Here is a 25,204-nt window from a genome sequence, read left to right as displayed (position 1 = left end):
CAGGACAACTTTTGGCCATCATCACACGAGCGCCAAGCTGCGCGTGTGTGAGGGCTGCGCCGATCGCCGCCGCCGGCGGCAGCCAGTGGGACAGCGCCGGTTTGAGCATGAACTGCGGATGGCGAAGGCGGCAGCGGCGGTGGTGTTGTGTGAAGCGGCTGCGTCGCAGCGGTGTGCGCATGTGCCAAGTGGCACGGCTGTCGACGGCCTTGGTGGCCGTGTGCCCGCCAAAGCCGCTTAAGGCCGTTTGCTGCGGTCACCACGGCCGCCGCTCCGCTCCACGCTCTGACGTCAGGGGGCGGAGGTCACAGAGGCGGAGCGACACAGAGGAGGCACCCACCCTCCCTCACACGCACCCACTCCCACCACCCACCACAACCTCTCACGCCCACCTCCGCTTCCCACGATCCCCTTGTCTCCTGTCGTTAGGGACCCTCGCCCGTTTGCGGGCCTGCCAAGGATTCTCGACCGGGCCTATTTGGCGGCTGTAATACTTCCTAATGGGGGGCGTGCTCATCCGTTGGTTGCTTCCGATCCGTGGGTCCGTGTCAGAGTGCATGCTTGCCGCAATGTTTGCAGATCCACAACATCATCAAAAGTGGCACTTGGGGGCAGACACATTGTAAAGACTACATCTCGTTCAACCATGCTTATTATGAAGAAGGTGGTGTCAAAGGAACGGTGTGATATAAGTGTCCGTTTGAATTCGTGTATAGAGCGAGTATGTGTGCTGTTGCAATGTTCGTGATTACCGTTAAAACTTGATGCCACGGCGCTTGAAGACGCTGCCCATCGTGGCGGTAACAGGCTTGGTGTTCGTGGTAGTAATAGCGGGGGCGACGATGGGCGACGACAAGGGCTTGTCCTCGCTGGGCGACGGCTCCTGCATAGATGACGAGGAGCAGCTCGACGACGAGGCATCAAGCTCGGGCGTGGGAGGCGACCCACGGTTCGAGCTCATCATCGAGTGGATCGGAGCACCCGAGGGGGTCGACGAGTTCTTGCCAAACGCGCCAAGGGTGCCTGTGCCAGAGAATGGCAGGGATGGGAGGTTGGTCGACAGTGACGACAGCGACGGAAGCGACGGCAGGCGTTTGTGCTTTTGTTGAGGAGAGTCGTCGCGCTCACTGTTGTAGCTCGTCGTCGGGGCAGATGAGTCGCCGTCCGACGCTAACATGAGGTCCGGGTATCCCTGCGACGAGGAGAGGGTCGTCTTGACAGGAGACGTGGTGGTCTTGACAGGTGACGCCTTGGGAGTCGCCTTGACCGGCGACGTCTTGGCAGCGGCCTTAACTGGCGACGTCTTGGCAGTGGCCTTGATCGGCGACGTCTTGGCAGACGCCTTTACAGGCAACTGCGTCTGGACCTCCACAGCCGGGTGGAACTCGTCCGAGACAGAACCCCTGCGGAAACGGAAGCGCTCCGAGAGCGACGACTGACGCTCGCGGGTAGACGTCGGGGTGCCGTCGTCGGGAATGGAGCTGAGGACCTCGATGGCTGGGCTCTTGGACATGGAAGGGTCACTGCGCTCGGTGCGGAGCGTAGTGAGGTCCGTCTTGGAGAAGCGCGAGCGCAACATGTCGAAAGAGCCACGCGATGGTAAAGGACGGGATGCCGGGGTCTCGGACCGCAGGTCGTTCTTGGATGCCTTGGATCGCAGTGAGAAGAGGTCGGAACGGGAAGCCTTGCGGAAGAGGCCACCGATGCGGCTCTCGGTGCGAACAGACTCGGCGCGGCTGGTGGAGCGACGCATGCCGGTTTCGTCCCGGCGCAGGCCAGACTCGTCGTCCTCTGGCATGATCTCCAGCTTGAGCGCCTGGGGTGAAGGCGGCGACAAAGGGTAGCCTGGCGTCTCTTGGCGGAGCTCGGAGAGGGTTTGCGACGACGATCTTGTCAAGAATGGTGGCGGTGCCTCGGCCTTCTGCGAGTTCTCGACGAGGACATTAGGGGCAGAAACTGCGTACTCCCACCCAGCCAACATTGCCTGCTGGGCTCCGCCGTCGTCGCTGAGGTGCACGTAGCAGCGCACACCGCCGAACAGGATAGTCTCGGCACCGGGCAGGCCTTCGCCCATTGTCTCCGTCTGGGGAGCAAGCCATGCTCCAAGACTGGTGACACAGGCGAAAAGGTCGCGGCGGACTCTCTTCTTCAGAGGAGGGAGGAGCGGGAGCAAGAAGCGCTCAATGACCGGGGCAAGCGTCGGCGGGGCGTCCAGCGGAACAATGTGCACCAGGGACAGTGGCGCAAGCTCGAACGGAGAGGCAGCAGCAGTCAAGCTGTTGTTCGTGGTCACCTTTGTGAGCATGGGAAGGACAGCCGTGGTAAGGACAACGGCGCTCTGGAGCATCTCCTGAAGAACGCGCGACGGGTCTGCGCATCTCGTAGCCGATGGGATGAAGTTGATGACTGCGTCAAAGGGCGAGCCCTCAGACACCGGAATGCCATCCTCGCGGAAGAGGGAGCCGATGCGGCGAATGCTGGAAGGGCGGCGTTCGCCGTTGCTCATTACAGACGGAGGGCGGCTGTTGCTGCTTGACGCCGAGTAGCGCGTCGTGAGGTCATTGACCGACCCACGAGGCGACAGGGAAGGCGGCGTGCTTGCATACGACCCACGGCTAAACGGCGAGAAGCGCTTGCGGGTTGTGAGGGGCGTGAGAGGCGGCGTGAGCGTGCCAGATGCCGAGCTGCCTGAGCTTCGACGCGAGCGGCTTGACCATGCAGGTCCGTTGGGGATGGTAGCAGAGGGGGACGGTGCGAGGCCGCCATTCTTACGGAAGTCCTCGGCCAGTGCGGCGGCGTGGTTGAGGAAAGCAGGCAGAGGATGCGAGTGTTGGTCCAAGACTGATTGAGGGACGGTGAATGGCTGCACGGTTGGGTAGATTGTCTTTCCATTTTCGCCGTTCAAGAGATGCGATGGCGATAAGAGTGCCTCAATGTCTGGCAGCGGATTGACACTGCCGATAAGAAGCAACGTGTTGGCGAATGCTTTGGAATACAGTAGCGGTGTAAGCGTCATCCGGGCGGGTTCTGTGGATGGAAGTTAGTGGTGATCGACGCCAGTGGCTGGTGCGCGAAGGTTGGAGCTGCGGCTCGTGCTGCGCGCCGGTCGGCGGGCAGGGCTGAGTCCGCAGCAAACAAACGCTCACGCCCCGTAGATACTCACCGCCTAGAATGAGGATTACACGCTCGGAGGCTTCCCAGATCTCGGCGCCACGTCGAGACTCTATAGGATCGACAATCCATTGCGCGCGGCCGTTACGCGTGGGGAAGAGCTGCTGATCGTCGCGTGATCGCTCCTTGCCTTTGTTGCTTCGTGCCACCGCGGGAGCGACGGGGCGGAATGCCGACGGAGGAGGACGGACGCGCTGTGTCGCGGGCGGAGGCGATGTGCTACCTGCCTTGATCTCTGGCACTGGTGACAATGGAGCAGAACGCGCAGGATTGCGAGGAGGGGGCTGTGGAGCCGTTGTCGAAGACGTTGCCGCGGTTGGCGTCGTCGGAGGTGCGGCGCCACTGCCACTTGCCACGCTGCTGTTCTCCAAGCCTGTGCCGACCGGGAGGGGCTTTGAGATCCTATAGCGGGGCATGGTGATAGCGGTGATTGTGGTGATGATGAGGAGGACGATGAAAGGATGTATCAATTAGGCCCAAGCTGGTCGTGATCTGGGAGAGTTTTAGGGCACGGGGGGGAGGCGGCGGCGGGGTAACGGTGATCCTTTGGCCGTGACGAGGGAAGGGGGGGAAGGGGTTGTGATGGTGGTAAGGGAATAATGCAGAGTGTTCCTAGTCCTGTCGCTGGGTAGTTGTCGACGTCGACTTTTGGTTGCTGTGGGTGATGATGGTGTGGTCTGAGACTAACTGATTCGCAGCGTCCCAGAGACACGAATGGGAGGGGGAGAGAGGGGAGGAAGAAGTGAATGGGACTGCGTGGTGTGGGTAACAATGAACAATGGTTGGTGCTAGAGTCGGCCGGGTCTCCTCATCGGTACCACTGTAGCTAGCAGTTGATGGTGGTGGTGGTGGTGGTGGTGGCTAAAGGTTTACCCTCTCTCACTCTCTTCGGTGTCTCTCTGCGCTTGTGCTTGCTTGTCTCCAGTCCAAAGAAAGAAAGGAAAGAGGGGGGGCGTGGGGGTGAGGCTGCGGCGGCGGCGTAGTGAAGGGGCGAAGAGGTCCGGGGGGGAGAGGTTCCGAGGGTGGGTGCCGCAGCAGCAGCAGTAGCAAATGCGCAGACGAGCGACCGACCGAGTGTCCAGGGACAGGGATGAGGATGGTTTGAGCCAAGTGTTGGGTTTTGTGATCGTAACCCTGTGGGAGTTGAAGGGGTGGGGCCTGGTCGTCTGGCTGACCGCTGCCCTGCTGCCCTCGCCTTGCCCTTGCGAGAGCTTTAAGGGTTGGGGGTGTCGTGGTGCAAATCCGAAACCAGGCTACGGGCGGGGCCTCTTTGATTGTGCCAGGCAGCAGTCACGTAGGTCGTAGCCGAGACGAGAGAGAGAGAGAGAGAGTGGGCACTAGGGCCAAGGGGGAGGGGGAGGGGGAAGTGCACTCTTGGCAGGCAACTAGGTGGATGAGCTAAAATGAAGGCCGTGATGAGAGTATCCAACGGTAACAGTCATGATGACGACGATGTGGCCACCAGTCTGTCAGTTTTACATGAACATTGGTAGTTAAGTGGATGCATCGCCTACAGCCGAACAGCCGTTTGGTGAGCAGAAGCAGCAACCAGTTAACCAGCGCGCAAAGCAAACGTGCACGTAGTCTGTCGTAGTTGGCCGCAGCAAGCAACCGCCATTGTACAGCCCTGCCTGTGGGTTGTGCCGCGGGGTGGCGCCTGGCTTGTAAAAAGTCTTTGTTTTGCTTTGGCTGCGGTTGCGAGCAGCAAGTCTATTTGATGAAAATGACTGCGAGATGCAGGCGAGGCGAGAGGGGGAGGGTGGTCGACTGCGCAGTAGCACCACCCACCAGTGCGGGCACGGGCAAAAGTCAAGCCAAAGCGGGGGTCGCCACCCGTACATCGTCTTGTCTAACGTCATTGGGTTCGGGGGGGCAGCACCAGTCATGCCAGGCAGCAGCAGGCAGGCACTAGGTCCAAGGCAGGCCGAATAGCAGCATAGCAGCATGACATCGTCATTTTGGAATAACCACTTGGGGAAGGCTGCAAGCAAAAAAATAACATTGGTGCAGCACAAGAGCAAAGTAAAAGCACCAGTAGTGGTGGTTTCATCGTCTCAAGCAAAAACGGGCTTGGCATGCAAGCAAGCAGCTTGGCAGCAAAGCCAGCCGCCTGACGACACTTGTGCGGCCTCTTGCAATGACTCCAATGCACGACTACTTCCAAAAGAATAGCCTTGGCCACTTGGCCACTTGGCCGAGATCGCTCATGACGACTTGTGCTGCTGCATGGACAGACTTGTCGGATCGTCCATTGCGCAGCAGCAAGCAGTAATAGCGGCAGCGGCAGTAGTAGCGGAGGTCGACATGCCCACCTAGCACGTACAACTCCCCATTGTCCATCACACAAACAAGCTTCAAATGACTTGCCCCTTGCAGCGTCGTCTGCTGCGGGCTGGGGCTGCTGCCGTTGCCTGCCGCGGGGTAGCTCCAAGCTGCATCCGAGCAGCAGGCTTCACGAAATGACACACCATGCTACCAAGGCACCAGCCCTTCGTCATCTCTGGCAAGATGCACTCATGCACCCAAGCACCCAAGCACCCCAAGCAGCTACACAAGGGGTACGTACCACACATGTACTCGTCACGACGTTGGCGGCCGTGCCGAGTGGTCCCGAAATCAGCCACCACCAGCTGACCTGCGCTCGCCTGCGGGCGACCTAGTGCCCGAGACCACCCACGGCAAGGTGACGAGAAGGGGCTGGCACTGCACGTGCAGTAGTCGTGATGGGCCGAAAGTGTGTCGCCCCGCATTGTCGAGCGAGTCCAGGCATGTGGCGCAGCAGTCCCGGACCGTTTCAGCTCGTTGGTGCATTACAGCTCGGCACGCAGACGGCACGCAGACGGGCAGCGAGGGCTATTATCGGCGCGGGGGTGGAATGCAGAGCAGGCTGAATGCTGCGCGAATCCTCGAATGGCGCAGTTGGCGCGGCGCGCTGGTCCGTAGCGGAAGCGTAGCGCAGTCGCGTCAGATCTGGTAGCGGGGCGATGCGGTGGGTAGACAGCTGGGCAAGCATCGTCTCAGAGTGGAGCAGTGGACGAGTGACACAGTGGTGCGCCAGTCACTCGCGTCTGCGACAGTGACATTCAAGTCGCGTCACCAGCTAGCAGAGGAGCCTCGGCTCCGCCATATCAGCTTGCCCGCGCACGTGTACCTAGGACGTGCTGCGGCTCCTGCCAGTGCGGCACTGCTGCGTCCACTCGTACTGCCACGATGCACACAGATGCCATGCATCGCAGCTGCGGTATCGCTGTGCGGAGCGTCGGCTCCGTCGCCGCGGCGCACAGTGTTCCGCCGTGTGGCCGAGCGGGGGTGAGTCCGCTCACATAACCGAGAAGGTGGAGGCGACGTCGCATGTGGTGGCCTGTTAAACTGGTGCAATGAATGGTGCGGCTACCGGCGGTAACTGCGCACTCACGTCGAGCAGTAGTGCAAATATCAGAGCTGGTCGACTTCGAGCGTGTTCTGCTCTGCACCACCCACACCACACACACACACACAATGTCCCTCGGCACCCTCCCAAAAGTAACAGCCTACGCCGTCACCGACGCCGACTCGCCCGCGATCCGCGACCTCGCCGCGCAGCAGGAATCCGCGGCGCGCTTCAGCACCTTCTCGGCCGACGCCGCATGGGAGGTGGGGAGCGCGATCCGCGCCGCGTTCCTCGAGCGCCGCGTGGGCGACCAGGGCGTGATCATCTCCATCGAGCTGTTTACCGGCCACAGGCTGTTCTCGGCTGTTGTTGGCGCGCCGCCTGTTGTCGGGCCTGATAACTGGTGAGTGGGGAACACAGGGGGCGAGCGGAGCGAGCCCACTGCGTCGTGGGGGGCAGACAACGTCGAGCTGCCCGCCCACACACGCCCCGGTCGACCAGCGCTCACACCACACCCAGGGCATGGGCTGCCGCCAAGCTCAACGTTGTGCGCCGCTTCGGCGTGTCCTCGCTGCGGAAGGGGCGCGAGTTCGCCGCGCAGGGCCGCACGCCCGAGGCCAAGGGGCTGCACTTTCCCGAGTATGCGTGCCATGGTGGTGGTAAGTGGCGTGCATCCGATGGACGTGTGGCGTGCTCCGCTGACGGCGGCCCAGGCTTCCCCATCTACCTCGCCAACAACGACTCGGGGCCCATCGGCGCCATTGTCGTGTCTGGCCTGCCCCAGCTCGACGACCACCAGCTCATCGTCGACGCGCTCGCGTCGCTGCCCCACCTCCTGGCCAAGTAGGCAGGCAGGGCTAGACTAGCAGCGTGTCCACTCAGTGCGTCGCGCACGGGTTTAGCTTCCATTATGCATAGAGTCGTGTTCCTATCACTGTCATGGCCCGCGCATCGTGGTGACATCCGCCAACGACTGACGACTCGTGCAACGATGCAGTATCCATCCCATCTACAATGCCACGACCCTGCCACAGGCCTCGCGCCTCGCTGCGCTCGGCCCTCGGCTACCACCCGCTCATCTTCCCCTTGCCCTTCTTCTTCCCGGTGCTCTTCTTCGGGTTGTTGACCCGCGCGATGTCCGCCTCGCTGACACGCAGCGCGCCGCGCTCGTACTTGCCAAAGCCCATCGACAGGCCCTTTGAGCGCTCGTTCTTGGTGCCCGACATGCCCTTCTTCTTGCCCGTCTCCTTGCCCCACGTGCGGATCTCGGCCTTGCCGCCGGACGCGCGCTGGCCAGCGCCACGCTTGCCGAGGTCGCCGAGCCCGCCGGCACCCTTGACCCACGAGCCGGCGGCCTCGGCCTCGGCGCGTGCCTTCTCCGCCCGCCGCTGCTGCGCGTGGATGAGACCCGTGCGCACCGCCGCCGGGTGCTGCGACATGCCGCCTGCCTTGGCCTGTGACGTGCCCTCCCCTGGTAGCGAGTACGACGCGAGCTCGAGCAGTCGCCCCGACATGGCGTTCCGCTTCTCCACTGGCCGCGAGGCTTCGTCCGATGCCGCTGTGGGAAGGAGCGTCTTGAGCAGCATGTCGTGCAGCGTCTTGTCGAGGCGGAGGTTGGACCTGCGGGCGTGTGAGTTGGCCGCCTGTGCACACCACGTACTGGTCCTCAATGTCCTCCTCGTCCACTTCACGTGCACGCTTCTTGCCACGCCCCACGTAGCCGTCGTCCTCGGGCTTGAGGCCCATCATCTTGGCACTGCTGCCGTTGAGGAAGGCGCGTTTCTCGGCCTTGGATATCAGTGTCGATGATGTGGACCCGGTTGGGGCGAACACGACCTCGGGGACGCGCTTGGTGACCGGCGCAGGTGGGGCAGCAGCAGTGGCCTTAGCTGTAGGCGTCAGTGCTGTACCCAACAGGCTGGACAGCACTCACAGCTCGTCGCAAACTCGTCCTCGCTGTCTGTCACAAAATCGTCGCCGGCACCCCATCCGTCGTCGAACTCATCCACCTCATCGTCTTCCTCGTCCTCCCAGGCACCACCTTCTTCGTCGCTGTCCTCCTCCTCATCGCTGCTCTGCTGAGCACGCTTCGCAGCCTGCGAGCTGCTCTCAGCCGGTGCGGCGACGCCGAACCCGAACATTGCGCGTCCGTGGGCCTCGAGGGCGGCTAGCATAGCCGCTTTATCATCGACATCGTCGTCCTCATCGCTGTCGTCACCGCTGTCATCATCGCTGCTCTCAGGCGCGCGGTTGCTGCGAGGAGGAGGCTTGGTCACTGCCTTCTTGTTTGTAGCCTTGGCCGCGGGTTTGGAGGGCCTGCGGAGGTCAGATAGCAGCTCTAATGGACGTGCCTTCACTCACTTCACTGGCACCGCTGCGGTCTTCTTGGCCTTTTTAACTGTCGGCATGGCCATGGTTGATGTTGACAACAGCACTGGTTCATGCCTTCATCTTTCAGTTGTTGGCGGAAATCTTGACGATGCGGGGTCTCCGCGCCACGTGGGAGAGCGGGACCAAATCGTCCTCCTTTGTCCATGTGTGCCGCGCTGCAATGAGACGCGCGTTCCAAAGACTGGGGACAGTTCTAGACAATGTAAGGACAGGTATGGCACCGTAGCACTGCCATGTAAGTGTACCGAGTCGGGCCGAGGGGGTGGTGGTGACACCCCACCCACGACGGTCTTGTTCCCCGTTCGACCTGGTCGGATCCGCAGTGACCAGTGGGGCGGGGCACATGACAACGGTGCGGCCACTGACTCAATCAACACGTCTGTCATCGCCCCTCCGTTTTTGCTCGACTTGATTGACTCGAGCGCCTTGTCCTTGTCACTCGTGCCCTCGTTGTCATCAGTCAGTGTACAATGGTGTGTGTGCCACCAACAATGCTGGCGGGATCAAATTTAGTCGCCACCAATGCCCCCAGTGACGACGCGTTGGGTTGTGTTGAGAGCGGGAGTATTTGCCACCCATCATTTGGTTGTGCGGTGACGATAACAACAGGCGTCAGCGATGGAACCCCGCCCGGCCAGGAGCGAGTAGCACGGGACACCAACGCAACCGCCGCCGCCGCTGCCCCCCCCTAATTCAACAGGCGCACCTCGATTCTGATCCTCTTTCTCTCTCAACGACTATAAACACTTTGCAAAGAGTCACCCAACCTCGCCTTTTCAACCCCCAACACTGTGAGCTCGAGCACTCGCACATCCCAAAGGCCCAGTGCATGCTGACACGCCACCCCGCCGCCGCCGTTACTCGTTATCCTGAACCACCCCGACTACCCCTGGCCTGAACTGCAACAACCAACGCACTGGACATCTACTCCCGTCGCCGCCGCCGCGCGCGCGCCCACTCACCACCACATCCCCCCCAACTCGACGTCAACTCACCGCCTTGCTTGTTGCTTCATCACTTGTTGCCACCGCAACAACTACCACTCGCCCGGCTTCCCCCTCAGCAGCACTACACCACCCGTACGACAACACACAATGGTCCGCTCCAAGTTCAAGGATGAGCACCCCTTCGGTGAGTGCCGAGCCATGACGTGTGCGTGCGCTGGTACATGTTTGCTGACTTGATCCTTCCCTTTCGTCGCGACTGTCCACCTCCTGCTCGCTCCGCTCCACGACGCTGTTGCTATTGACTCTTCTGCTGCGGCATACGCGCCACTGCTTGCCCTTTGCCCTCCGTGTGCGCGCTTTCCGTCCATCCGCCGCCGTCTCTCCCCGCCAACTGCCGCCCCTTACGCCCCGTCCCGCGTGGAACCCTCCCTGGCGCCGTCAATGGATGTCCAACACAGACAAGCGCAAGGCCGAGGCCGAGCGTATCCGTCAGAAGTACTCTGACCGAATTCCCGTGAGTGGGCTGGTTGAGGTGCTAGGTTGAGCAGCCAGCTGACCACATCAGGTGATCTGCGAGAAGGTCGAGAAGAGCGACATCCCCACCATTGACAAGAAGAAGTACCTGGTGCCCGCTGTGAGTGACTCGCGAGGCGCGCACGCGTGCAGTGGACTCGCTCGCGCGACGAAAGTGTGCTCGGCTAACCCAAGAAGGACCTCACGGTTGGCCAGTTCGTCTACGTCATTCGGTGAGTTGCGGCGCCTCTCGAGCGATGCCCACGTACAGCGGGCTAACCCCATCAGCAAGCGTATCAAGCTGTCGCCCGAGAAGGCCATCTTCATCTTTGTCGACGACATTCTCCCACCAACCGCTGCTCTGATGAGCGCCATCTACGAGGAGCACAAGTGAGTGTGCTCAGTGCTCACCCCGTTTGCCCGTGAATAGCGCTGACGCCACCAGGGATGAGGACGGTTAGCATTGCCCGATGACCTTGGCGTACACACACTGACGCATCACAGGCTTCCTGTACATCCTGTACGCATCAGAGAACACGTTCGGCGAGGAGTGGGAGGAGATTCCCCAGTGATTGCGGAACCCGACGCCCATTATATGCGACCACCCCAAACCCGTCTACAAGACTTGTCTGCCCCCCGACCAGCGTTGAGAGTGTGCGCGCACGACACTCGCCAACTGCGGCCGTGAATGACGGGTTGATTCTCTGGCCTTGGTATACAAAGTTCCAGTCTGACGTGGTTTATTATATCTACTTGTAACAACGTGAGAGAGTGACTGGGTTGCGTTTCCGTATCGAGCAATGTGTGCATGAAAGCTGTCGTAACAGCGGCCCGACCACTCTACTCATATCGTACAACACTAGTCTAGATGGGTCCTCTACTCGTCGTCCTCGTCCATGCCGTCGTCTCCCGCACCGGCAGCAGCCTCGGCGGCACGGACCTTGCGGCCGACCTTGAGACTCTTCATCTTGCGGCTCTGGAGCTTTGACAGGTCCTGCTTGCCCAGGTGGATGCGGCCGACCTTGTCTCCCATGTCGTCGGTCTCGATGTTCTTCTTCTTCTTGCCGAGGCCCGAGTCCATGTCCTTCTTTGCGAGCTTGGGGCGCTTGTTGGCGGCCTTGAGCATGTCGGCGTCGGGCTCGGCGACGCGGCGGATGGACAGGTCGAGCGAGGGGCCCATCTCGGTGAGCTGGACGCGGGGGATGCGCGAGCCCGACGAGAGCAGCTTGATGGTGTAGGCGCGGACGTGGACGGCCGGGAGGGCGGTGCCGGGCGCGTCGAGCTCGCCGGCGAGCGGGCCAGCAGTGACGCTGATGACCCACTCGACGTCCATGAGCGGGATGCCCGTCTCGTGGTGGCCCTGGTAAAAGTCGAGCAGGTACGACTTGAGCTGCGTGTACGACGGGTGCGTGTCGAACAGGTCCGAGTGGAACGTCATGAGCGGGCGCGTGCCGACCGAGGCCTTGGGCGTGTCAAACTCGGCCATGGAGCGGAAGCCGTCGATGCCGACCTCGATCTGGTCGAGCACCTTGCCGTCAAAGGTGCGCGAGAAGACGAGGTCGTGCGGGCGCTTCTTCGAGTGCAGGCCCGTGACGAAGAGCGAGGCGTCGTTCTTGGAGCCGAAGAACTCGAGCGACGACGCGTCCTCGAACGGGTGGATCGAGTTCTTCTTGGAGAAGTTGACGGCGTGCGGGCGCTTGAGCGAGTACTGGGGGGGTTTGGTTAGTGGGTTGGTGGTCTTGGTGAAGGAGACACCCACAAGGTCCTTCATGGCGTCGCGCACACGCTCAGACGTGTTGGCACCGCGCACAAAGATAGCAGTCTTCTCGTTCTCGACGAGCTTGGCCTCGCGCTCCTCGAGCGCACGCTTGACGCGGGCGTTTTTGGGCTTGCTGTTGGGGGTGAGGTCACGAGGGCAGAGGGCAGGTCGGCAGGAGAATGGCGGGGCACGGCGGCGAGGAGGGTCTTGCGTCAGCGCTGCTTGTCTCTTACGGCGGCCCACGGCGACTCACACAGTCCTGAGCATCGACATGTTGGTGGTGATGCTTTTTGTGATGGTAAACGTCTACAATCGCTCGCTCGTTGCTTCAAAGATGTCAGTCACTCACTGCAACTCAACTTCCGCAAAAATATCAGTACTTTTGATCCCGTGGCCACTGATCAGTCTGGGGTCCCCGCTTCTACATATCAATCTGCTGTCTCGACCACCACACGACCACGGCAAGATCAATCGATGCATTGCATTGGATGCAGGGAGATGCGGGTGTGCGATGTGGATGCACTCTATATAGGGTGCTCTCTAGTAGGCAGAACACTCAAGTAGAGGCCTAGTTATTTTGCGCAGAAGCTAAATCAACGGCGCAGAGCTTACTTGCGACGGAGGAGGCAGTAGTCGCCGTAGACACGGCCACTGTCGCCAATGCTGGCAGGGAGCCAGATGAGGCGCGACCACCACTTGGAGCTGGCACCGTCGAGGAACGTGGTGCAGTACTCGCGGTCCCAGTGCTCCTCATCGAGGCTGTAGTCGGGCTCGAGCGCAGTTGGGGTCTGCGAAGGGAGCGACAGGGTGACGAGGTGCGTGCACTGCTCGATGGGGACGTAGGTACCGGGCACGGCCGAGGCCTTGTTGGCGCCGTTGAAGCGACCGACGTGCGTGACGCGAGTCTCGGCGCGGGGCCAGAGACCAACAGCCTCGCTCTTGTCCCAAGGACGGGGCATCATACCGTCAAACTCGCTCTTGATCCAGCGAAGCTCAACGCCCTCAGGGAAGAGGTAGCTCGAGGGGAAGCGGTGCCACTCCGAGCCAAAGCACACGGTGATCGGGTTCTCGAGCTCAGCGAGAGGCGAGAAGTCCCACTCGTGAACGTGGTCCTCCCTGGGCTTGACACCCTTGGGAGGAGGAATGGGGAGGTAGCCCATACCCGAGAGAATGTTGGGGATAGTGGTGTACTGGAAGTGGGCGGCGACGTCGAAAGGCGCGTGGTAGAACTGGAAGAGAGCAAAGATGCGTCCGATCGAGATAATCGAGGGGATGATGATGGCCAGGAAGGAGAACTGCGAGAAGAGGTTGGTCTGGCCAGCCTGGACGGGTTAGCTGTCAGCTCACACATTCCACACCTACCCTGTACGGCGACTTGGTGATCTTGACAAAGGCAGTCTCCAGCCAGCCCTTGGCAAGGAAGACGGTGACCGCGGCGTTGAAGACGAGGAGAGGGTACGCAGGGTACATGAAGCGCTCCTCCTTGTGGCTCTGGAGAGTGAGGATCGCGAGCCAAAGGTAGAACGGGGACAGGCGGACCGCAAGGAGGATGTAAGGGCTCGTCTCGCCCTCCTTGGGCTTGAGCTGGGTCTTGCCGAGGCGACGGAAGTCGACGTTGTAGGTGACAAACAAGGCAGGGAGCGAGAGGAGAGCGAGAGGGGTGAAGAAGTTGAAGTTGAGGAAGAGGTTGAGGAAGTAGTACGAAGCGGGCTCGGTACCGTAGAGGTCGGGGCCGTTGCTCGAGAACAGGTTGTAGAAGATAATGTTGAGCGTAGGGAACGTGAACCTGCCGTAAGCCCACGAGTCGACGAGGACCACTGGGATCTGTATCAAGGGTCAGCACGCGTCGACTACGGGCAAAGGTGACTCACCGCCACGGCGGCAGACACAACAATGGCGCCAACGAGGGTAGAGAGACGCTTGCTTCCCCAGCTGAGGCGATCCTTGGGGAGGACGGTCTCACCGGCGGCCAGGAGGGCGTACTCGAGGACGCAGGGAACGCCGAGGGCAGCCGCAAACGGCCAGCCAACAATGGCGCCGATGGCAGTGAAGAGCGTGGCACGGAACGCACGGTTCACGCCAATTCGGGTCGAGGTGGCTGGGTGGAACCACTCGGAGGCAGCCAGCGCAGTCGCGTACATGGCGAATGACGAGGGGAGGAAGGCTGCGGCGTTAGTGTTGTCTCTACTTCATCGCGCGCCAACACTCACCAACACTGGCGGTCCACATGCCAGCGCTGAAGAGCAGAGCGAAGAGAAGGTAGCGGCCCACACGCTCGTTGACAGCGTCAACAACAGCGCGGTAGAACCTGGCCTCCACCAACGCGCTGATCGCGCCGAGGAAGAAGCGGAGCGCGAAGAACTGCTGACGCTGAGAGGTCAGCACTGTCCGCGATACAAACCTCACCTTGCCGAGACCGAGGATGTAAGGACCGAAGGTGGCCAGAGGCCAGTGGAAAAGAAGGTAGGCCCAGCTGCGCACCGCGAACTCGGGCGACAGCTCCCAGGTCTGGAAGCCGGCGTTGTGGACAAAGTAGTGCAGAGGCTCGAAGAAGTTGAACACTGGGAAGTGAGCGCAAACTCAGGCAGGACACCTACCCTCGTCACAGTCTGCAATGACGGCGTACATCGCGCCCGCGGTCCTCATGAGGAGCAGGATGCGGAACGCGAACGAGAAGGAGGGGACGGTGGGTCCACGCTGCTGGCTGGAGGAGTCAGCAGGTAAACAGTCAGCGTGGCAAGTAGGTGCGCTGGCGCCGAGGTTGACCGCATGCCAGTCGAGCAGCACACCAGGCAAGCATACGACCAAGCAAGGCTTTCTCGCCACCACCACGCCGCTCGCCACCACCACGGCCGCACTCACCGGCCAACCTGGTCCTGCAGCAGGCCCTGGTGCCTCCGCTTCCAGCCCGTCGGCGCAAGGTCGCCAAACTGGTCCTTCTTGGGCTCGTCGCTCTTCTGCGCGACGGCATTGGGCCCCGCCGTGGGCCGGCGGAAGCGGATCGTCTCTGTACCCGGGAGAGCCATTGCGTGCGTGTCGCCGTTGAGCCGTGGGACGGACGAGTGGGACAAGGTGCGATGAGGTGCCGTCTTCCCCCAGAAGTTTCGTTTCGACGACGTCAATCTCACCGAGGGTTCGCGCAAACGACGTCGTGGGTGATTTGTTGACGCGTGCGTCACACGTGGGGGTTACGTAAAATTCCTAGGCGCGTCTCCTGGTACGCGCCTGGCGCGTTGAGGGTGCTCCTTTGGGCCCGTTTGTTGTTGCGAAACCAAGACGAGACGAGAACTCGACCTTGACGTTGGATACTCACACTTCCTACCATCGTACACCATGCCCCCTCGACGAGGTCAGCCATCACAGTCGCAGTCTCAGCGCCCCCGCGTGTCTGAGAGGCGGCAAGCGACCGAGAGCTCGGGCGAGGAAGACGACGACCGTCAGCAGGCAGCAGCTGGGAACGGTAACTCGGCGGTGAGCAGCTTCATGTGCACCTTGTGTGACCTCTGCTGACACAACGCAGGAGCACAAGGCGCTCGGAGCGCAGATAGTCCGTCTGGCCCTGTTCTCAGAGTACCGCCGCCAGCCGCTGCGTCGCGAGGTGATCGTCAAGACTGGTGAGCTTCCTGCTTCCTTATGCCAGCTGACAACCAGTGATGCCTAACAACCCGCGCGCATTCCAGCCTGCGCTACAGGAGGCCCAGGCACTTCTACGCTCCACATTCGGCATGGAGCTGTACGAACTGCGTCCAAAGCGCAAGGGCGACGGGGAGGACGAGGCGACACAGGCGCAGACACAAGCGCAGACGCAGACGCAGCGGAGGAAGGGCAAGGGGCGGGCTCGGGAGGGCGAGGGGGAAGAGGACGAGGACGAGGTGGATGAAGACGGCGCGCAGACACAAGGACAGACTCAGACGCAGTCGAGGAAGCGTGAGTCAATGACTTTGCGCCACTGCTGACAACAATAGGCACCAACATGTGGATCCTGCGGTCGACCCTCGCGCCAGGCCTGCTCGCGGGCATGTCGAACCCCGAGCCTCTGCCGCTGCCCGATGAGGTGGATGAGCAGCAGACGGCCGAGCTACAGGAGGACTCTGGTGCGCTGCTCCGGTGGGATAAGGGCGACGGCACGGGCGTGGGGCATGTCGGCCTTCTCGGCGTGCGGACGGTCATTCTCGCGCTCATCCTGGTGCGGAACCGCAAGATTGAAGACAGTGGGTTTTGGCCCACGTGCGCCGCTGACGACAGACGAACTGCACGCGTACCTCCGCCGCCTGAATCTCACGCGCGACACTGTGCTGCCCTACCACTCGGAAGACAGCAAGGAGCCGCCGCTCACGCTGGACAAGTACCTCGAGCTGCTGACCAAGCTCAACTACCTCGAGAAGGTGGGTTTGCAGATGTTCAACCGCACCCGCTCACACACGCAGGTCGTCACGCGGAGCACAGCGGGCCCAGCTGAACCCTCGAAGATCGAGTGGCGCTGGGGCAGCCGCGAGGCCGAGTTCTCTGAGAAGGCCGCGGCCGAGTTCATCGTGGGCATCGTGTTCGAGGGCGAAGAGAGCGACAGCGAAGACGAGGCGCCAGTGCGCGGCCGCCGCGCTGCAGCTGACGACGAGCCGAGGTTGACGAGGGAGCAGAAGCGCGCGAGGTTGCTGAAGAATGTGGAGAAGGCGGCGGGTGAGCCGTTGGCAGGCTGGGGTCGCTAGGGCCGTAGTGTGTGTGTATTGAGCGAGGCGGCCGAGGTGTGGGTCTGTACTCGTTACCGTCGGCCCCGCATCATCTGCAGCACCCCCGCTGTTCTCTAAATGACCCCTATGCATGTGCGGTGTGGTCTACATGGTGTGGTCGGTGTCGCCGTGGCCTAATCCCCCTCTCTCATCACGCTCACCTCGCCCGCTCGCCCGCTCGCCCACCTGCCCGCCGCTTATCCAAACGCCTCGCCCTCGCCCTGCACATACTCAGAGTACAGCGCCTCGCCATCGCGCCCCTCGCCGTCGTCGTAGTCGTACACGTCGCCGCCAGCGTCGTCGGCGTACTCGGCGTCGGGCGCCCACTCGTCGCCCGCACCGCCCTGCGGCGCCGCCTCGCCGTCGGCCGCGGCCTCAGCCGGCGCGGCCGGTGCCGCTCCAGCGGCCGCCTCCTCGCCGTCGCGCGGCACAATGTCGATCAAAAAGTCGAACACGTCGCTGAAGGCAATCGCGGCCGCCACGTCCGACTTTTGCAGTGTCCGCCGCTTGTGCCCCTCTGCCACGAGCCACGCGCGGCACGTCAGCTCCGAGATGAAGATCTCGCAGGCCTTGGAGAACATTATGGGGGCTGGGGCGTGTTAGCCTCTGCTGATCGAACACCGGCTGCGCCGGTGCTGTCACACTCACCCTCGGCCGAAATCATCTTGACCTCCTCGTCACTCTTCATCACCTTCTTGATACGCGCTAGCGGCAGGTTGTATGTCTTGAAGTCTGGCGTCTCGCGCTCGACGCCGTCCATCTGGCGCGTCCAGAAGCTCTCCAAAAAGTCGTTCAGGTCCTGGTGTGGGTGGACGAGGGGGCCGGTGAGCGGCGGCGCCGAGGCGGCAGCCGCAGACTGGGGCGGAGCCGCGGCGGCGCTGCTGGACGCGGCCGCGGCCTGCATCTGCGCGTGGTGCACGGCCGCCTGGTGCTGTGCCGCCGCCTGCGCATGCACATGCTGTAACATCTGCTGCTGGGCGAGCGCGGCGCTGCCCACCCCGCCGACGGCGGACGGCATGATGCCCACGCCCGTGCCCGCTGCGCCGGTCGCCGGGCTGCTCGTGTTGCTCGTAGGCGACGAGTACGTCCCGTTGCTGAACGACTGCGGGTACAGCCCCTCGGAGAGGTAGTATGTGTTCATGGCTGGTGGCTGGTGGTGCTAGTCGCAGGCGATCGCTGTCGGTGTCGGCCGACGCAGGGGGGTCGCGTCGTGCGCGCTGGCGGCGGCGAGATGGCAGTGCCCGTCGAGAGCCGGGGGTGGCGCCGCTCGTAGAGGGCTATGAGCTCGCTGGTAGCACGTAGCGATGCAGTGTCGCTGCTGGCTGTATCGAGTCGACTCGGCTGGTGGATGCGAGGATGGATGGATAAGATTGTGGACAACGTTGTTGTCGTGTGTGCTGAAAAAAACCCGAAATGAAACAGGGTGGTGGTGGTAGTGGTGGTTGTCGGCAGTGGCGGCGGCGGCGGGTCGGCAGCGGAGGCTCGGCAGCGGCGATGCGGGCGGTCGTTCGGTTGCAGACGGGGTACCACCTGAACACTATCAACGTCGTCTGTCGGCCGGACTGATTCTTTGCCAAGGCACCCCCTCGCCAGATCCACCACCCCATGGCTAAAACGTCAAATTCATCTCATATACATGGCAAGTAGGCCCCTCCCCCATCATTACTGCTGTCCGCCAACACTCAGGCGGCCCACACCGGCCGCCACACCATCCACTCCTCCGTGCTGGGGGTATCCAGGCTGGCTGTAAGCTTGCGCGCCAGCAGCCGCTGCCTGCTGCGGGAACGGGTATTGTTGCGGCGCCTGCCCAGGCTGCTGCTGCTGGGGAGCCTGCTGCTGGGGTGCCGGCTGCTGACCCGGCTGCTGCGCCTGCTGGCCCTGCTGGCGGTAGTAGGCCTCCCATGCCGCCGCGTGATCCGCAGCAGGGTCCGAACCAGCGCCAATGCCGGCGGCACCAGGGTTGGTGTTCTGACGCTGCGGCTCGGTCGGGAAGCCCGGAGCACCAGTGGGGTTGGGCTGCAGGCTAGTCGTGCTGCCCTGGTGCTGCTGGTAGTAGTGCGCGTGCTGCTGAGGCGTCTCAACTGGGGGTGACTGTGCTGGGGGCTGGCCGGCCTGAGGCGCATAAGGCTGCTGCTGGGGATACTGGCCCTGCTGCTGCTGCTGGGCATAGTATGGGTCGGTAGGAGGCTGCTGCTGCTGCTGGGCGTAGGGGTCATGCTGGGGCGGAGGCTGCTGCTGCGGCTGAGCATATGGGTCGGCATGGGGCCCCTGCTGGGCGTAGTACGCTGGTGCTTGTCAGCGCGGTTCAACACAGACATTTCAGCACTTACGAGCCTGGGCAGGAACCGCAGGGACACCCTTGAGCTCCTCGTACTGCCTCATGGCGCGGATAAAGTTGGCATTCATGTGCTCGAGCTCGGCCTTCTGGTCAGAGTACTTTTTGATGAGCGCGTTGATCTGTCCCTGGAGGTCGACGCTGGCCTGGTACATCTCCTCGACTTCGGGGCGGTCCTCGAGCCTGTCGCCGCGTGTCGTGTCGATGCCCTTGAGCGTCTGGAGAAGCTGGTCGACCAGGCCGAGCGACGCGAACACGCGGGCCTCCTGTTGAGCCTCCTCCTGCAGCTCGCGAGACGATGGTTCTGGCAGCGCCTCGACGTAGGTGACGGGAAAGATGCCGATCTTGCCGTTGGATGCACCGCGCCACCACTCCTGGAACCCTCTGTCGAGCACCTTGATGATGTCGCCGCGCTCAAAGTTGAGCTCGCCGACCTCCTCAGACGTGAACGTGTACAGCGCACGGACGCGAGTGGCCGTGTTGATGTCGACGGGGCCTTCGGGTTCGGGCTCCGGCGCGGGCGCGACCGCGGCGGCATACGGCTGGGCGGCGGGCTGCTGCTGCTGCTGGGGGTACGTGTTGGCCCTCTGGGCCTGTGATGGTGAGTGCGGGGCCGCGGCGGGAGCCGGCGCACCCCAGTGCTGCTGATGCTGCTGCGGCTGGGGGACGGGCTCGGGAGGAGCCGCAGCGGCGGCGGCAGCCGACGAGCCAACACCAGGCTGCGAGGGCTGGTACGGCCTGCCAGCGGCACCCCGCACGTCCTGCTTGGACAGCTCAATCACACGCGCCAGCTCCTCCTCCTCGCGGCGGCGGCGGACCTCGTCCTGGTTCTCGGGGACTGGCTCGCTGTCGTCAAAGGTAAAGTCTGCAGCTGTCAGCTCGTTGCTCCTTCCATCCAACCCACTCTTCGCCCGCAGCTGGTCGTACAGCTCGCCCATGAGACCGAGGTTCGGGTCACCCTTCTCCTCAAACTGCCTCGCCCACTCCTTGATGTACTTGAGCGCCTTGCGCTGCACGGGCTGCACGGTAGCCTGGTGGGTCAGCAGCAGTTCCCGTGAAGCCTACCCACCCTGTCGTTGACAAGCCTCGAGAGCGCGCCCGTCCAGGTACGCGAGCTCATCTCCTCGAGCAGCGGCTGGCCGCAGTTCTGCGCGAGCGTGTTGGTGAGCTGTGGGAGGGTGGTTAGCCTAGCTACATAGTCCAGGGCGGCGTCGGCGGAGCACGAGCACGGTGCACCACCACCACTACCATCATCCGCCACGTCGCCATCCGTCGGGCGTGCGTGATCCTCGCCTCCTCGTCGCACTCACCTCGAGAGCATAGATCTGGACATTGGGGTTGCGGTGTGCGAGTCGCTTCGTAAGCGCAGCAATCGCGTTTCGGGCGCTGCGGAGTACGTTAGCGGGCAAGCGCCGGCGTGCGCGCAGGTTTGCTGCCATCGCACGACGCCGCTGCGGATCACAGCGACCGTGCCAGCCGCCGCGTCGGCACAGCAACTCACCCAGTCGTGCCCTCCTCCGTGACCTTGTCGCAGACCTGGAGGTTGATGTCCCAGTCCTCGGACGCGAGGTTCTCGTCCGTGGCCTTGGCTGCGGGGGTTAGTTTGGACGCTGGACATGCCGTTGCCCGGTCTCTCGACAGAGCGAACGCAGCGCGATGGCATCGTGCTACGCCGAGGAACTGTATCGAGCGCCGTGGTCGATGGGAATCCCTACTCACTGACGATCTCATCGTACGGGTTGGCTGCCGCAGAGAACATTGTCGTCATCGGCGGTAGCGGGAGCGGGTGCGTTACGGTGTCTAGATTGCTGTTGCGCTGGTCTGTCTATTGGTGGTTGTGGGTGTCGTTATCGCTTTCGTCGCCGTCAGAGCCGAGATGTGTGCCAAAGTGGGTTGAGTTGGACGAGTGTGCAGAAGGGCGACGTGAGTGTCTGTGAGAGGGGCAGTGACGGCAGGCAAGGAGGCAGGCAGGCAACGAGGCCTGGGTGGTGACGTGCGGCGGAGGAGGCGGCGGCGGCGACAAGGGGCGTCAGTCAGTCACGGGGGTTGCTTCCGTCATCGTTCGTTTCACTGTGGCACTGCCCCAATCCAACGACGCGCGCGCGTAGTCTTCTCAAGCCCAAATGCATAATACCAAGTATGCCCCCTTTTTATAACTACAATATACTTCTGACAACGTCCTACACCTTGCTCTTGGGCATGCGCTTGAGCTTGGCCTTGTGCTTGCCACCACCAAACTCCATCTGCTTAATCTCGAGGATTCGCTGAGCGTCAAAGTCCTTGCCCAGCCAGCGGACAAGAACAAGCGGCTGCGGAGGCTGGTAGTCGGGGTCATCTTGCACCTGGTGCGGAAGCGGGCGATGCAAGTCGGGATGCAAGCCGACAGGGCGAGCCTTGAGGGCGTGCAGGAAATCGGGGTGGCGCGTAAGGTACTCTTCCACATGCACAAAGGAGCGCTTGCGCACGAGGATGTCGGCCATGCGCTCGCGGATAAGAGGCATGCTGCCTCCAGAGACGACCCAGAGATGCTCGCACTGGCGGACGAGCTGGGCCTCTTTGCCGAGTCTCAGTGCCTCAGCCTTGCGCTCGGCATTCATGGTCTGCAGGAGGATCTGGACCTTGGTGATGAGTTCACCGACAGACAAGGCGGTGCTGTCTTCGCCGTCGGTGCCCTCGAACGGGATGAAGGTCGAGACGAGAAGCGAGCCGTGCTGCATATCCCACTCGCCGCCCCACATGCCAATAAGTTCAGATCCAGGGGGGATAACGACGTTCGCTGTGTCGTCAGATACAGTTCGCACCCGGAATCTATTTCAGGCACTCACTTCGCTTGACGTTCGCGAGCACGGTGCTCATGTCATCGTTGTCGTCCTGCTCGGCTGTACGAGCATACTCTTCTTCCAGGTCGACAGTGCGGACACTGCGGCGAGGGCGCGAGTGTGCCCAAGTGAGGCCCAATAGTCTCTTGAAGCGGTTGCCGTCGATGCCTTCGGCACGGATCATGGCCTCACGAGAAGGCCAACACCTCGTGACAATGTCGTCAACGTCTTGGAAGTTGCGCAAGGGGTTGATAACATGTGGGGGGAGATCGATCCTGCACGTGTCAGTTACGTGAAAGTCAGCATCAGCCTGCACTCACTCTAGCATTTCCGGGACCGCCAGACGGCTGAGCGTCTTCTCACTCCACAACGTCTTGCAGCGCGAAATGACCTCCTTGAGCTGTTCAGGGGTAAAGTCGGTAGGTGTGACATGGACACCGATTTCTCGTGGACGGTCACCCAGGCGACTGTGCGACAAGCTGCACGTCTTGCGGCCAGGCTGGAAGACTTGCTTGAGTCGCCACTTTCCAATGCCGACGCGCGGGCCGCCACCGCCACCACAGTCGGTACAGCGCTGGTATTTGGCATCGCAGTTGGTGCACACGATTTCAGTCATGTGACCGAGGGGCACGCGCTCGGCATCACCAACAACCTGGCCAGTGGCGACGACGCGCTGGCACACGTCACAGAAGCAGCGGCGTGCGGCTGGGTCGTCGAGCAGGAGGTCGTCGTCCTCCATGGCCGCGCGCATACGCTTTCGGGTTTCCGTGCTTCCGAGTGACGCGCCCGAGCCTGCGCTGTTGTGAGGCTCGACCGTGGGTGGCTGGTGAATACCGGTACAGTCGGGGCACCGGAACTCGACCGAGATGGGAGAGGGGATCGAGCTCTTGGGGGCACGGATAAGGGCGCGGGCCACGTTCTTTCCGCACGACAGACAAGCCGCATGCCTTTCGATGACCATCTTCTTCTCGCCACGGGGCTTGCCGCGCTTGTTGGGCGGCTGGTGCGGTGGCGAGTGCTCGCTCTCGTCGGGCGAGAGCGGGCGCTTAACCACGGGGGAGGCCGGGGTGGCGGGAACACCGGCGGAATCTGTGCCATATCCACTTGTCGCCGTGCCGGGAATCATGCCGAGGAGCGAAGAGTCGACGCCATTGATCATGAGGTCGGAGGGTGCCGCCGTCTGCGGCTGTTGCAACACATGGTCGTTGTCCGGCAGCCACGAGAAGAGGTTGTCGAGGTTGCCGTCTGTAAGGATCGCCTCGAGATCGAACGGCGTCATGGGCTGCATCATGCTGGGTGGGATTGCCGATGGCACCGCTGGGACGGGCACCTGAGCCTGAGCCTGCTGTTGGAACTGGGTCTGGGCTGGCTGAGAAGAAGCCGCCAGCGCTCCAGGCAGGTTGGTGATAGGAGGGACCAGAGCATCACCCATTGGCGCCGTCTCAATGACTGGGGAGCGGGCGTGCATGACGAATGGGAACGTCGAGATGTCTGGCTGGGCGAGCGTGGGTCCCGTGTTCTGGGTGTTGGGCGAGGTCGCCGGCTGCGTGCCAATGCCAGCGCTCGCATTGTCGCTCGCACTCGACTTGAAGTGGGGTGAAGGAGTTGTCGCCGCGGCTGCTGGTGTGCCCTTTGTAGCCTGCCTGAGGCGGAACAGCTCGAGCTCCGCAGCGCGCTCCTTTGCCCTAGCCTCGGCAATCTGCAGCTCGAGGTTGCGCGTCTTGAAGCGGATGAGGTCTGTCCACATTTCTCGATGCCTTGGGATCTCGGCGGCGGCAGCGAGTCCATCGAGGAATGGTCTCACTGGGTCGTCGTCGACCGATGTCGAGGCTGTTGTTGGTCTAGACAGGCCCTGCAGGTTCGCCATCGTGCCAGGCGTAATCCCACTCGCGGGGTTGCCGACAGGGTGTGTGGACGAGTCGAGCTCGAGGTTTGGCGGGCCGTGAGTCTTGCGGGGTGGGCGACCGCCGGGTACTGGGAACGCCTGGTACCGGACGTTCATGTACGGGTCTTCTGGTGTTGGGCCGTTTGCAGAGCGCTGGTGCCGTTCGAGCTCTTGCTGTGAGAGCGCCGCGAGCGTCATGGGGTTGGTGGTGAGGCCTGGGACGCCGAGCGAGTTTGCGTCGCCCGCCGAGCCGGCGCGCTGGATGCTGAAGAACTGCTGTTGCTGTTGCTGCTGCTGGGATGGGCCGACGCCAAGAGCAAACTGCTGATGTTGCTGAGCCTGCAGGCTCGGCCCCGCCATGGCATTGCCGTTGCTATTCCCTGATGAGCGGCGGCGCATGTCCTGTCGAGTCAGTCACCAGAGGTCACCAGAGATGTAGGATGGGAGGGAGGTGGGGTGGGAGACGTCGCGGTCTGAGCGACACGACGAGAGGGGTGAAGGAGGTTGAGAGAGGGGGTTACTCGTTTGACGAGGGGTTGATGGGGCAAAGGAAGAGCGCGCACAGACCACTGGCACGCTGTCGGGTCGGAGGCAGAGTGCGGCTGTGACTGGACGTGTACTCACCTGCTGGTGCTGGTGTTGCTGTTGTTGTTGTTGCTGTCCGTTCGTGTTCATGAGCGGCAAAAGTCAGGGGAGATGTCTGGAGAAGTTGCAAGTTTCTCTCGCTTGCCGAGGAAGCCGGCGGGATGGGGACGCGCTGTCGTCGCTTGGTCGTGCCGCGATAATACCGCGTTGTCGCCGAGGCAGGGGGAGATCTGTCGCGTGCTGTCGTGTGTCGAGGCGCGAGGTAGTGGTTGTTCGGAGCGGCGCGTCGTCCGCCGGAGCTCGCGCCGGAGGGAGGTTACGTCGAGGTGACGGGGGGTGACTAGGGCAGGGGTACGGCGCGTAAGCAGGCCCACAAGACGCCCACTGGTCTATACTCTGTCGGTGTGGGGGCAGGGCAGCAAGAGAAGCAGCCTTGTTGGTCTCGGAGCTCGGACTCGGACTTGTGTTGTCGGTGGACGGAGAGTGGAAAGCAGGCGGTGACTGATTGATGGGTCGATGTAGGATGGATGGGATGTGCCTGGCTGTGAGAGATGAGATGGGAAAGTGGGTGCCGAGTGGGTGGCGGGTGGTTTGACTAGGCCAGCTTTCCGGGGTCTTGACGCGCGACGCTGGCAGGCTGCCATACACACCAACAACAGCGCCAGGCTAACTAAATAATCGCGGCAACGCATAGACACGGAA

The 25,204-nt window shown here is 62.4% G+C and overlaps 10 protein-coding genes across 10 annotated transcripts; 3 read left to right on the top strand and 7 right to left on the bottom strand.

Annotated features, from left to right (window-relative positions):
• Positions 1-164: 164 nt before the first annotated feature.
• Positions 165-4,030, bottom strand: LOC62_02G002097 (uncharacterized protein). Its single transcript, XM_062768598.1, has 2 exons — positions 3,164-4,030; positions 165-3,027 (listed from the first exon to the last, which is right to left on the bottom strand). Exons 1-2 carry the CDS (start codon positions 3,585-3,587, stop codon positions 755-757), a joined length of 2,697 nt encoding a protein of 898 aa, XP_062624582.1. The 5' UTR covers positions 3,588-4,030; the 3' UTR covers positions 165-754.
• A 2,530-nt stretch (positions 4,031-6,560) lies between these two features.
• On the top strand, positions 6,561-7,463 carry Smed_2872 (UPF0303 protein). The gene is made up of 3 exons (XM_062768597.1): positions 6,561-6,944; positions 7,061-7,200; positions 7,255-7,463. Exons 1-3 carry the CDS (start codon positions 6,670-6,672, stop codon positions 7,386-7,388), a joined length of 549 nt encoding a protein of 182 aa, XP_062624581.1. The 5' UTR covers positions 6,561-6,669; the 3' UTR covers positions 7,389-7,463.
• A 7-nt stretch (positions 7,464-7,470) lies between these two features.
• LOC62_02G002095 (uncharacterized protein) lies at positions 7,471-8,955 on the bottom strand (the record flags this gene model as incomplete). Its single annotated transcript, XM_062768596.1, has 4 exons — positions 7,471-8,161; positions 8,202-8,430; positions 8,475-8,857; positions 8,903-8,955. The coding sequence occupies 4 exons, from the start codon at positions 8,953-8,955 to the stop codon at positions 7,606-7,608; spliced, it is 1,221 nt and encodes a 406-aa protein (XP_062624580.1). The 3' UTR covers positions 7,471-7,605.
• A 1,071-nt stretch (positions 8,956-10,026) lies between these two features.
• Positions 10,027-10,964, top strand: ATG8 (Autophagy-related protein 8; the record flags this gene model as incomplete). The annotated part of the gene is given in 7 exon segments (XM_062768595.1): positions 10,027-10,063; positions 10,338-10,393; positions 10,445-10,513; positions 10,591-10,625; positions 10,681-10,782; positions 10,897-10,912; positions 10,926-10,964. 7 exon segments carry the CDS (start codon positions 10,027-10,029, stop codon positions 10,962-10,964), a joined length of 354 nt encoding a protein of 117 aa, XP_062624579.1.
• Positions 10,965-11,269: 305 nt separating this feature from the next.
• Positions 11,270-12,424, bottom strand: SPAC926.08c (Ribosome production factor 2; the record flags this gene model as incomplete). The annotated part of the gene is made up of 3 exons (XM_062768594.1): positions 11,270-12,100; positions 12,152-12,284; positions 12,405-12,424. 3 exons carry the CDS (start codon positions 12,422-12,424, stop codon positions 11,270-11,272), a joined length of 984 nt encoding a protein of 327 aa, XP_062624578.1.
• Positions 12,425-12,624: 200 nt separating this feature from the next.
• Positions 12,625-15,241, bottom strand: Alg9 (Alpha-1,2-mannosyltransferase ALG9). The gene is made up of 7 exons (XM_062768593.1): positions 15,014-15,241; positions 14,749-14,855; positions 14,558-14,712; positions 14,362-14,521; positions 14,023-14,315; positions 13,514-13,975; positions 12,625-13,473 (listed from the first exon to the last, which is right to left on the bottom strand). The coding sequence occupies exons 1-7, from the start codon at positions 15,175-15,177 to the stop codon at positions 12,760-12,762; spliced, it is 2,055 nt and encodes a 684-aa protein (XP_062624577.1). The 5' UTR covers positions 15,178-15,241; the 3' UTR covers positions 12,625-12,759.
• A 243-nt stretch (positions 15,242-15,484) lies between these two features.
• LOC62_02G002091 (uncharacterized protein) lies at positions 15,485-16,857 on the top strand (the record flags this gene model as incomplete). The annotated part of the gene is made up of 5 exons (XM_062768592.1): positions 15,485-15,622; positions 15,672-15,765; positions 15,803-16,078; positions 16,117-16,362; positions 16,397-16,857. The coding sequence occupies 5 exons, from the start codon at positions 15,485-15,487 to the stop codon at positions 16,855-16,857; spliced, it is 1,215 nt and encodes a 404-aa protein (XP_062624576.1).
• An 89-nt stretch (positions 16,858-16,946) lies between these two features.
• NFYC2 (Nuclear transcription factor Y subunit C-2) lies at positions 16,947-18,259 on the bottom strand. The gene is made up of 2 exons (XM_062768591.1): positions 17,527-18,259; positions 16,947-17,467 (listed from the first exon to the last, which is right to left on the bottom strand). Exons 1-2 carry the CDS (start codon positions 18,017-18,019, stop codon positions 17,076-17,078), a joined length of 885 nt encoding a protein of 294 aa, XP_062624575.1. The 5' UTR covers positions 18,020-18,259; the 3' UTR covers positions 16,947-17,075.
• A 228-nt stretch (positions 18,260-18,487) lies between these two features.
• Positions 18,488-21,172, bottom strand: HSE1 (Class E vacuolar protein-sorting machinery protein HSE1). Its single transcript, XM_062768590.1, has 7 exons — positions 20,933-21,172; positions 20,715-20,802; positions 20,524-20,599; positions 20,283-20,381; positions 20,118-20,244; positions 19,209-20,078; positions 18,488-19,163 (listed from the first exon to the last, which is right to left on the bottom strand). Exons 1-7 carry the CDS (start codon positions 20,979-20,981, stop codon positions 18,541-18,543), a joined length of 1,932 nt encoding a protein of 643 aa, XP_062624574.1. The 5' UTR covers positions 20,982-21,172; the 3' UTR covers positions 18,488-18,540.
• A 149-nt stretch (positions 21,173-21,321) lies between these two features.
• Positions 21,322-25,131, bottom strand: LOC62_02G002088 (uncharacterized protein). Its single transcript, XM_062768589.1, has 4 exons — positions 24,542-25,131; positions 22,353-24,319; positions 22,039-22,307; positions 21,322-21,989 (listed from the first exon to the last, which is right to left on the bottom strand). Exons 1-4 carry the CDS (start codon positions 24,590-24,592, stop codon positions 21,394-21,396), a joined length of 2,883 nt encoding a protein of 960 aa, XP_062624573.1. The 5' UTR covers positions 24,593-25,131; the 3' UTR covers positions 21,322-21,393.
• Between the last annotated feature and the right edge of the window lie 73 nt (positions 25,132-25,204).

Source organism: Vanrija pseudolonga, chromosome 2 (genome assembly GCF_020906515.1).
Source record: "Vanrija pseudolonga chromosome 2, complete sequence".
Lineage (NCBI taxonomy): Eukaryota > Fungi > Basidiomycota > Tremellomycetes > Trichosporonales > Trichosporonaceae > Vanrija > Vanrija pseudolonga.
The sequence above is the reverse complement of the archived record's forward strand: the minus strand, read 5'-3'. Positions and strand labels throughout refer to the sequence as shown.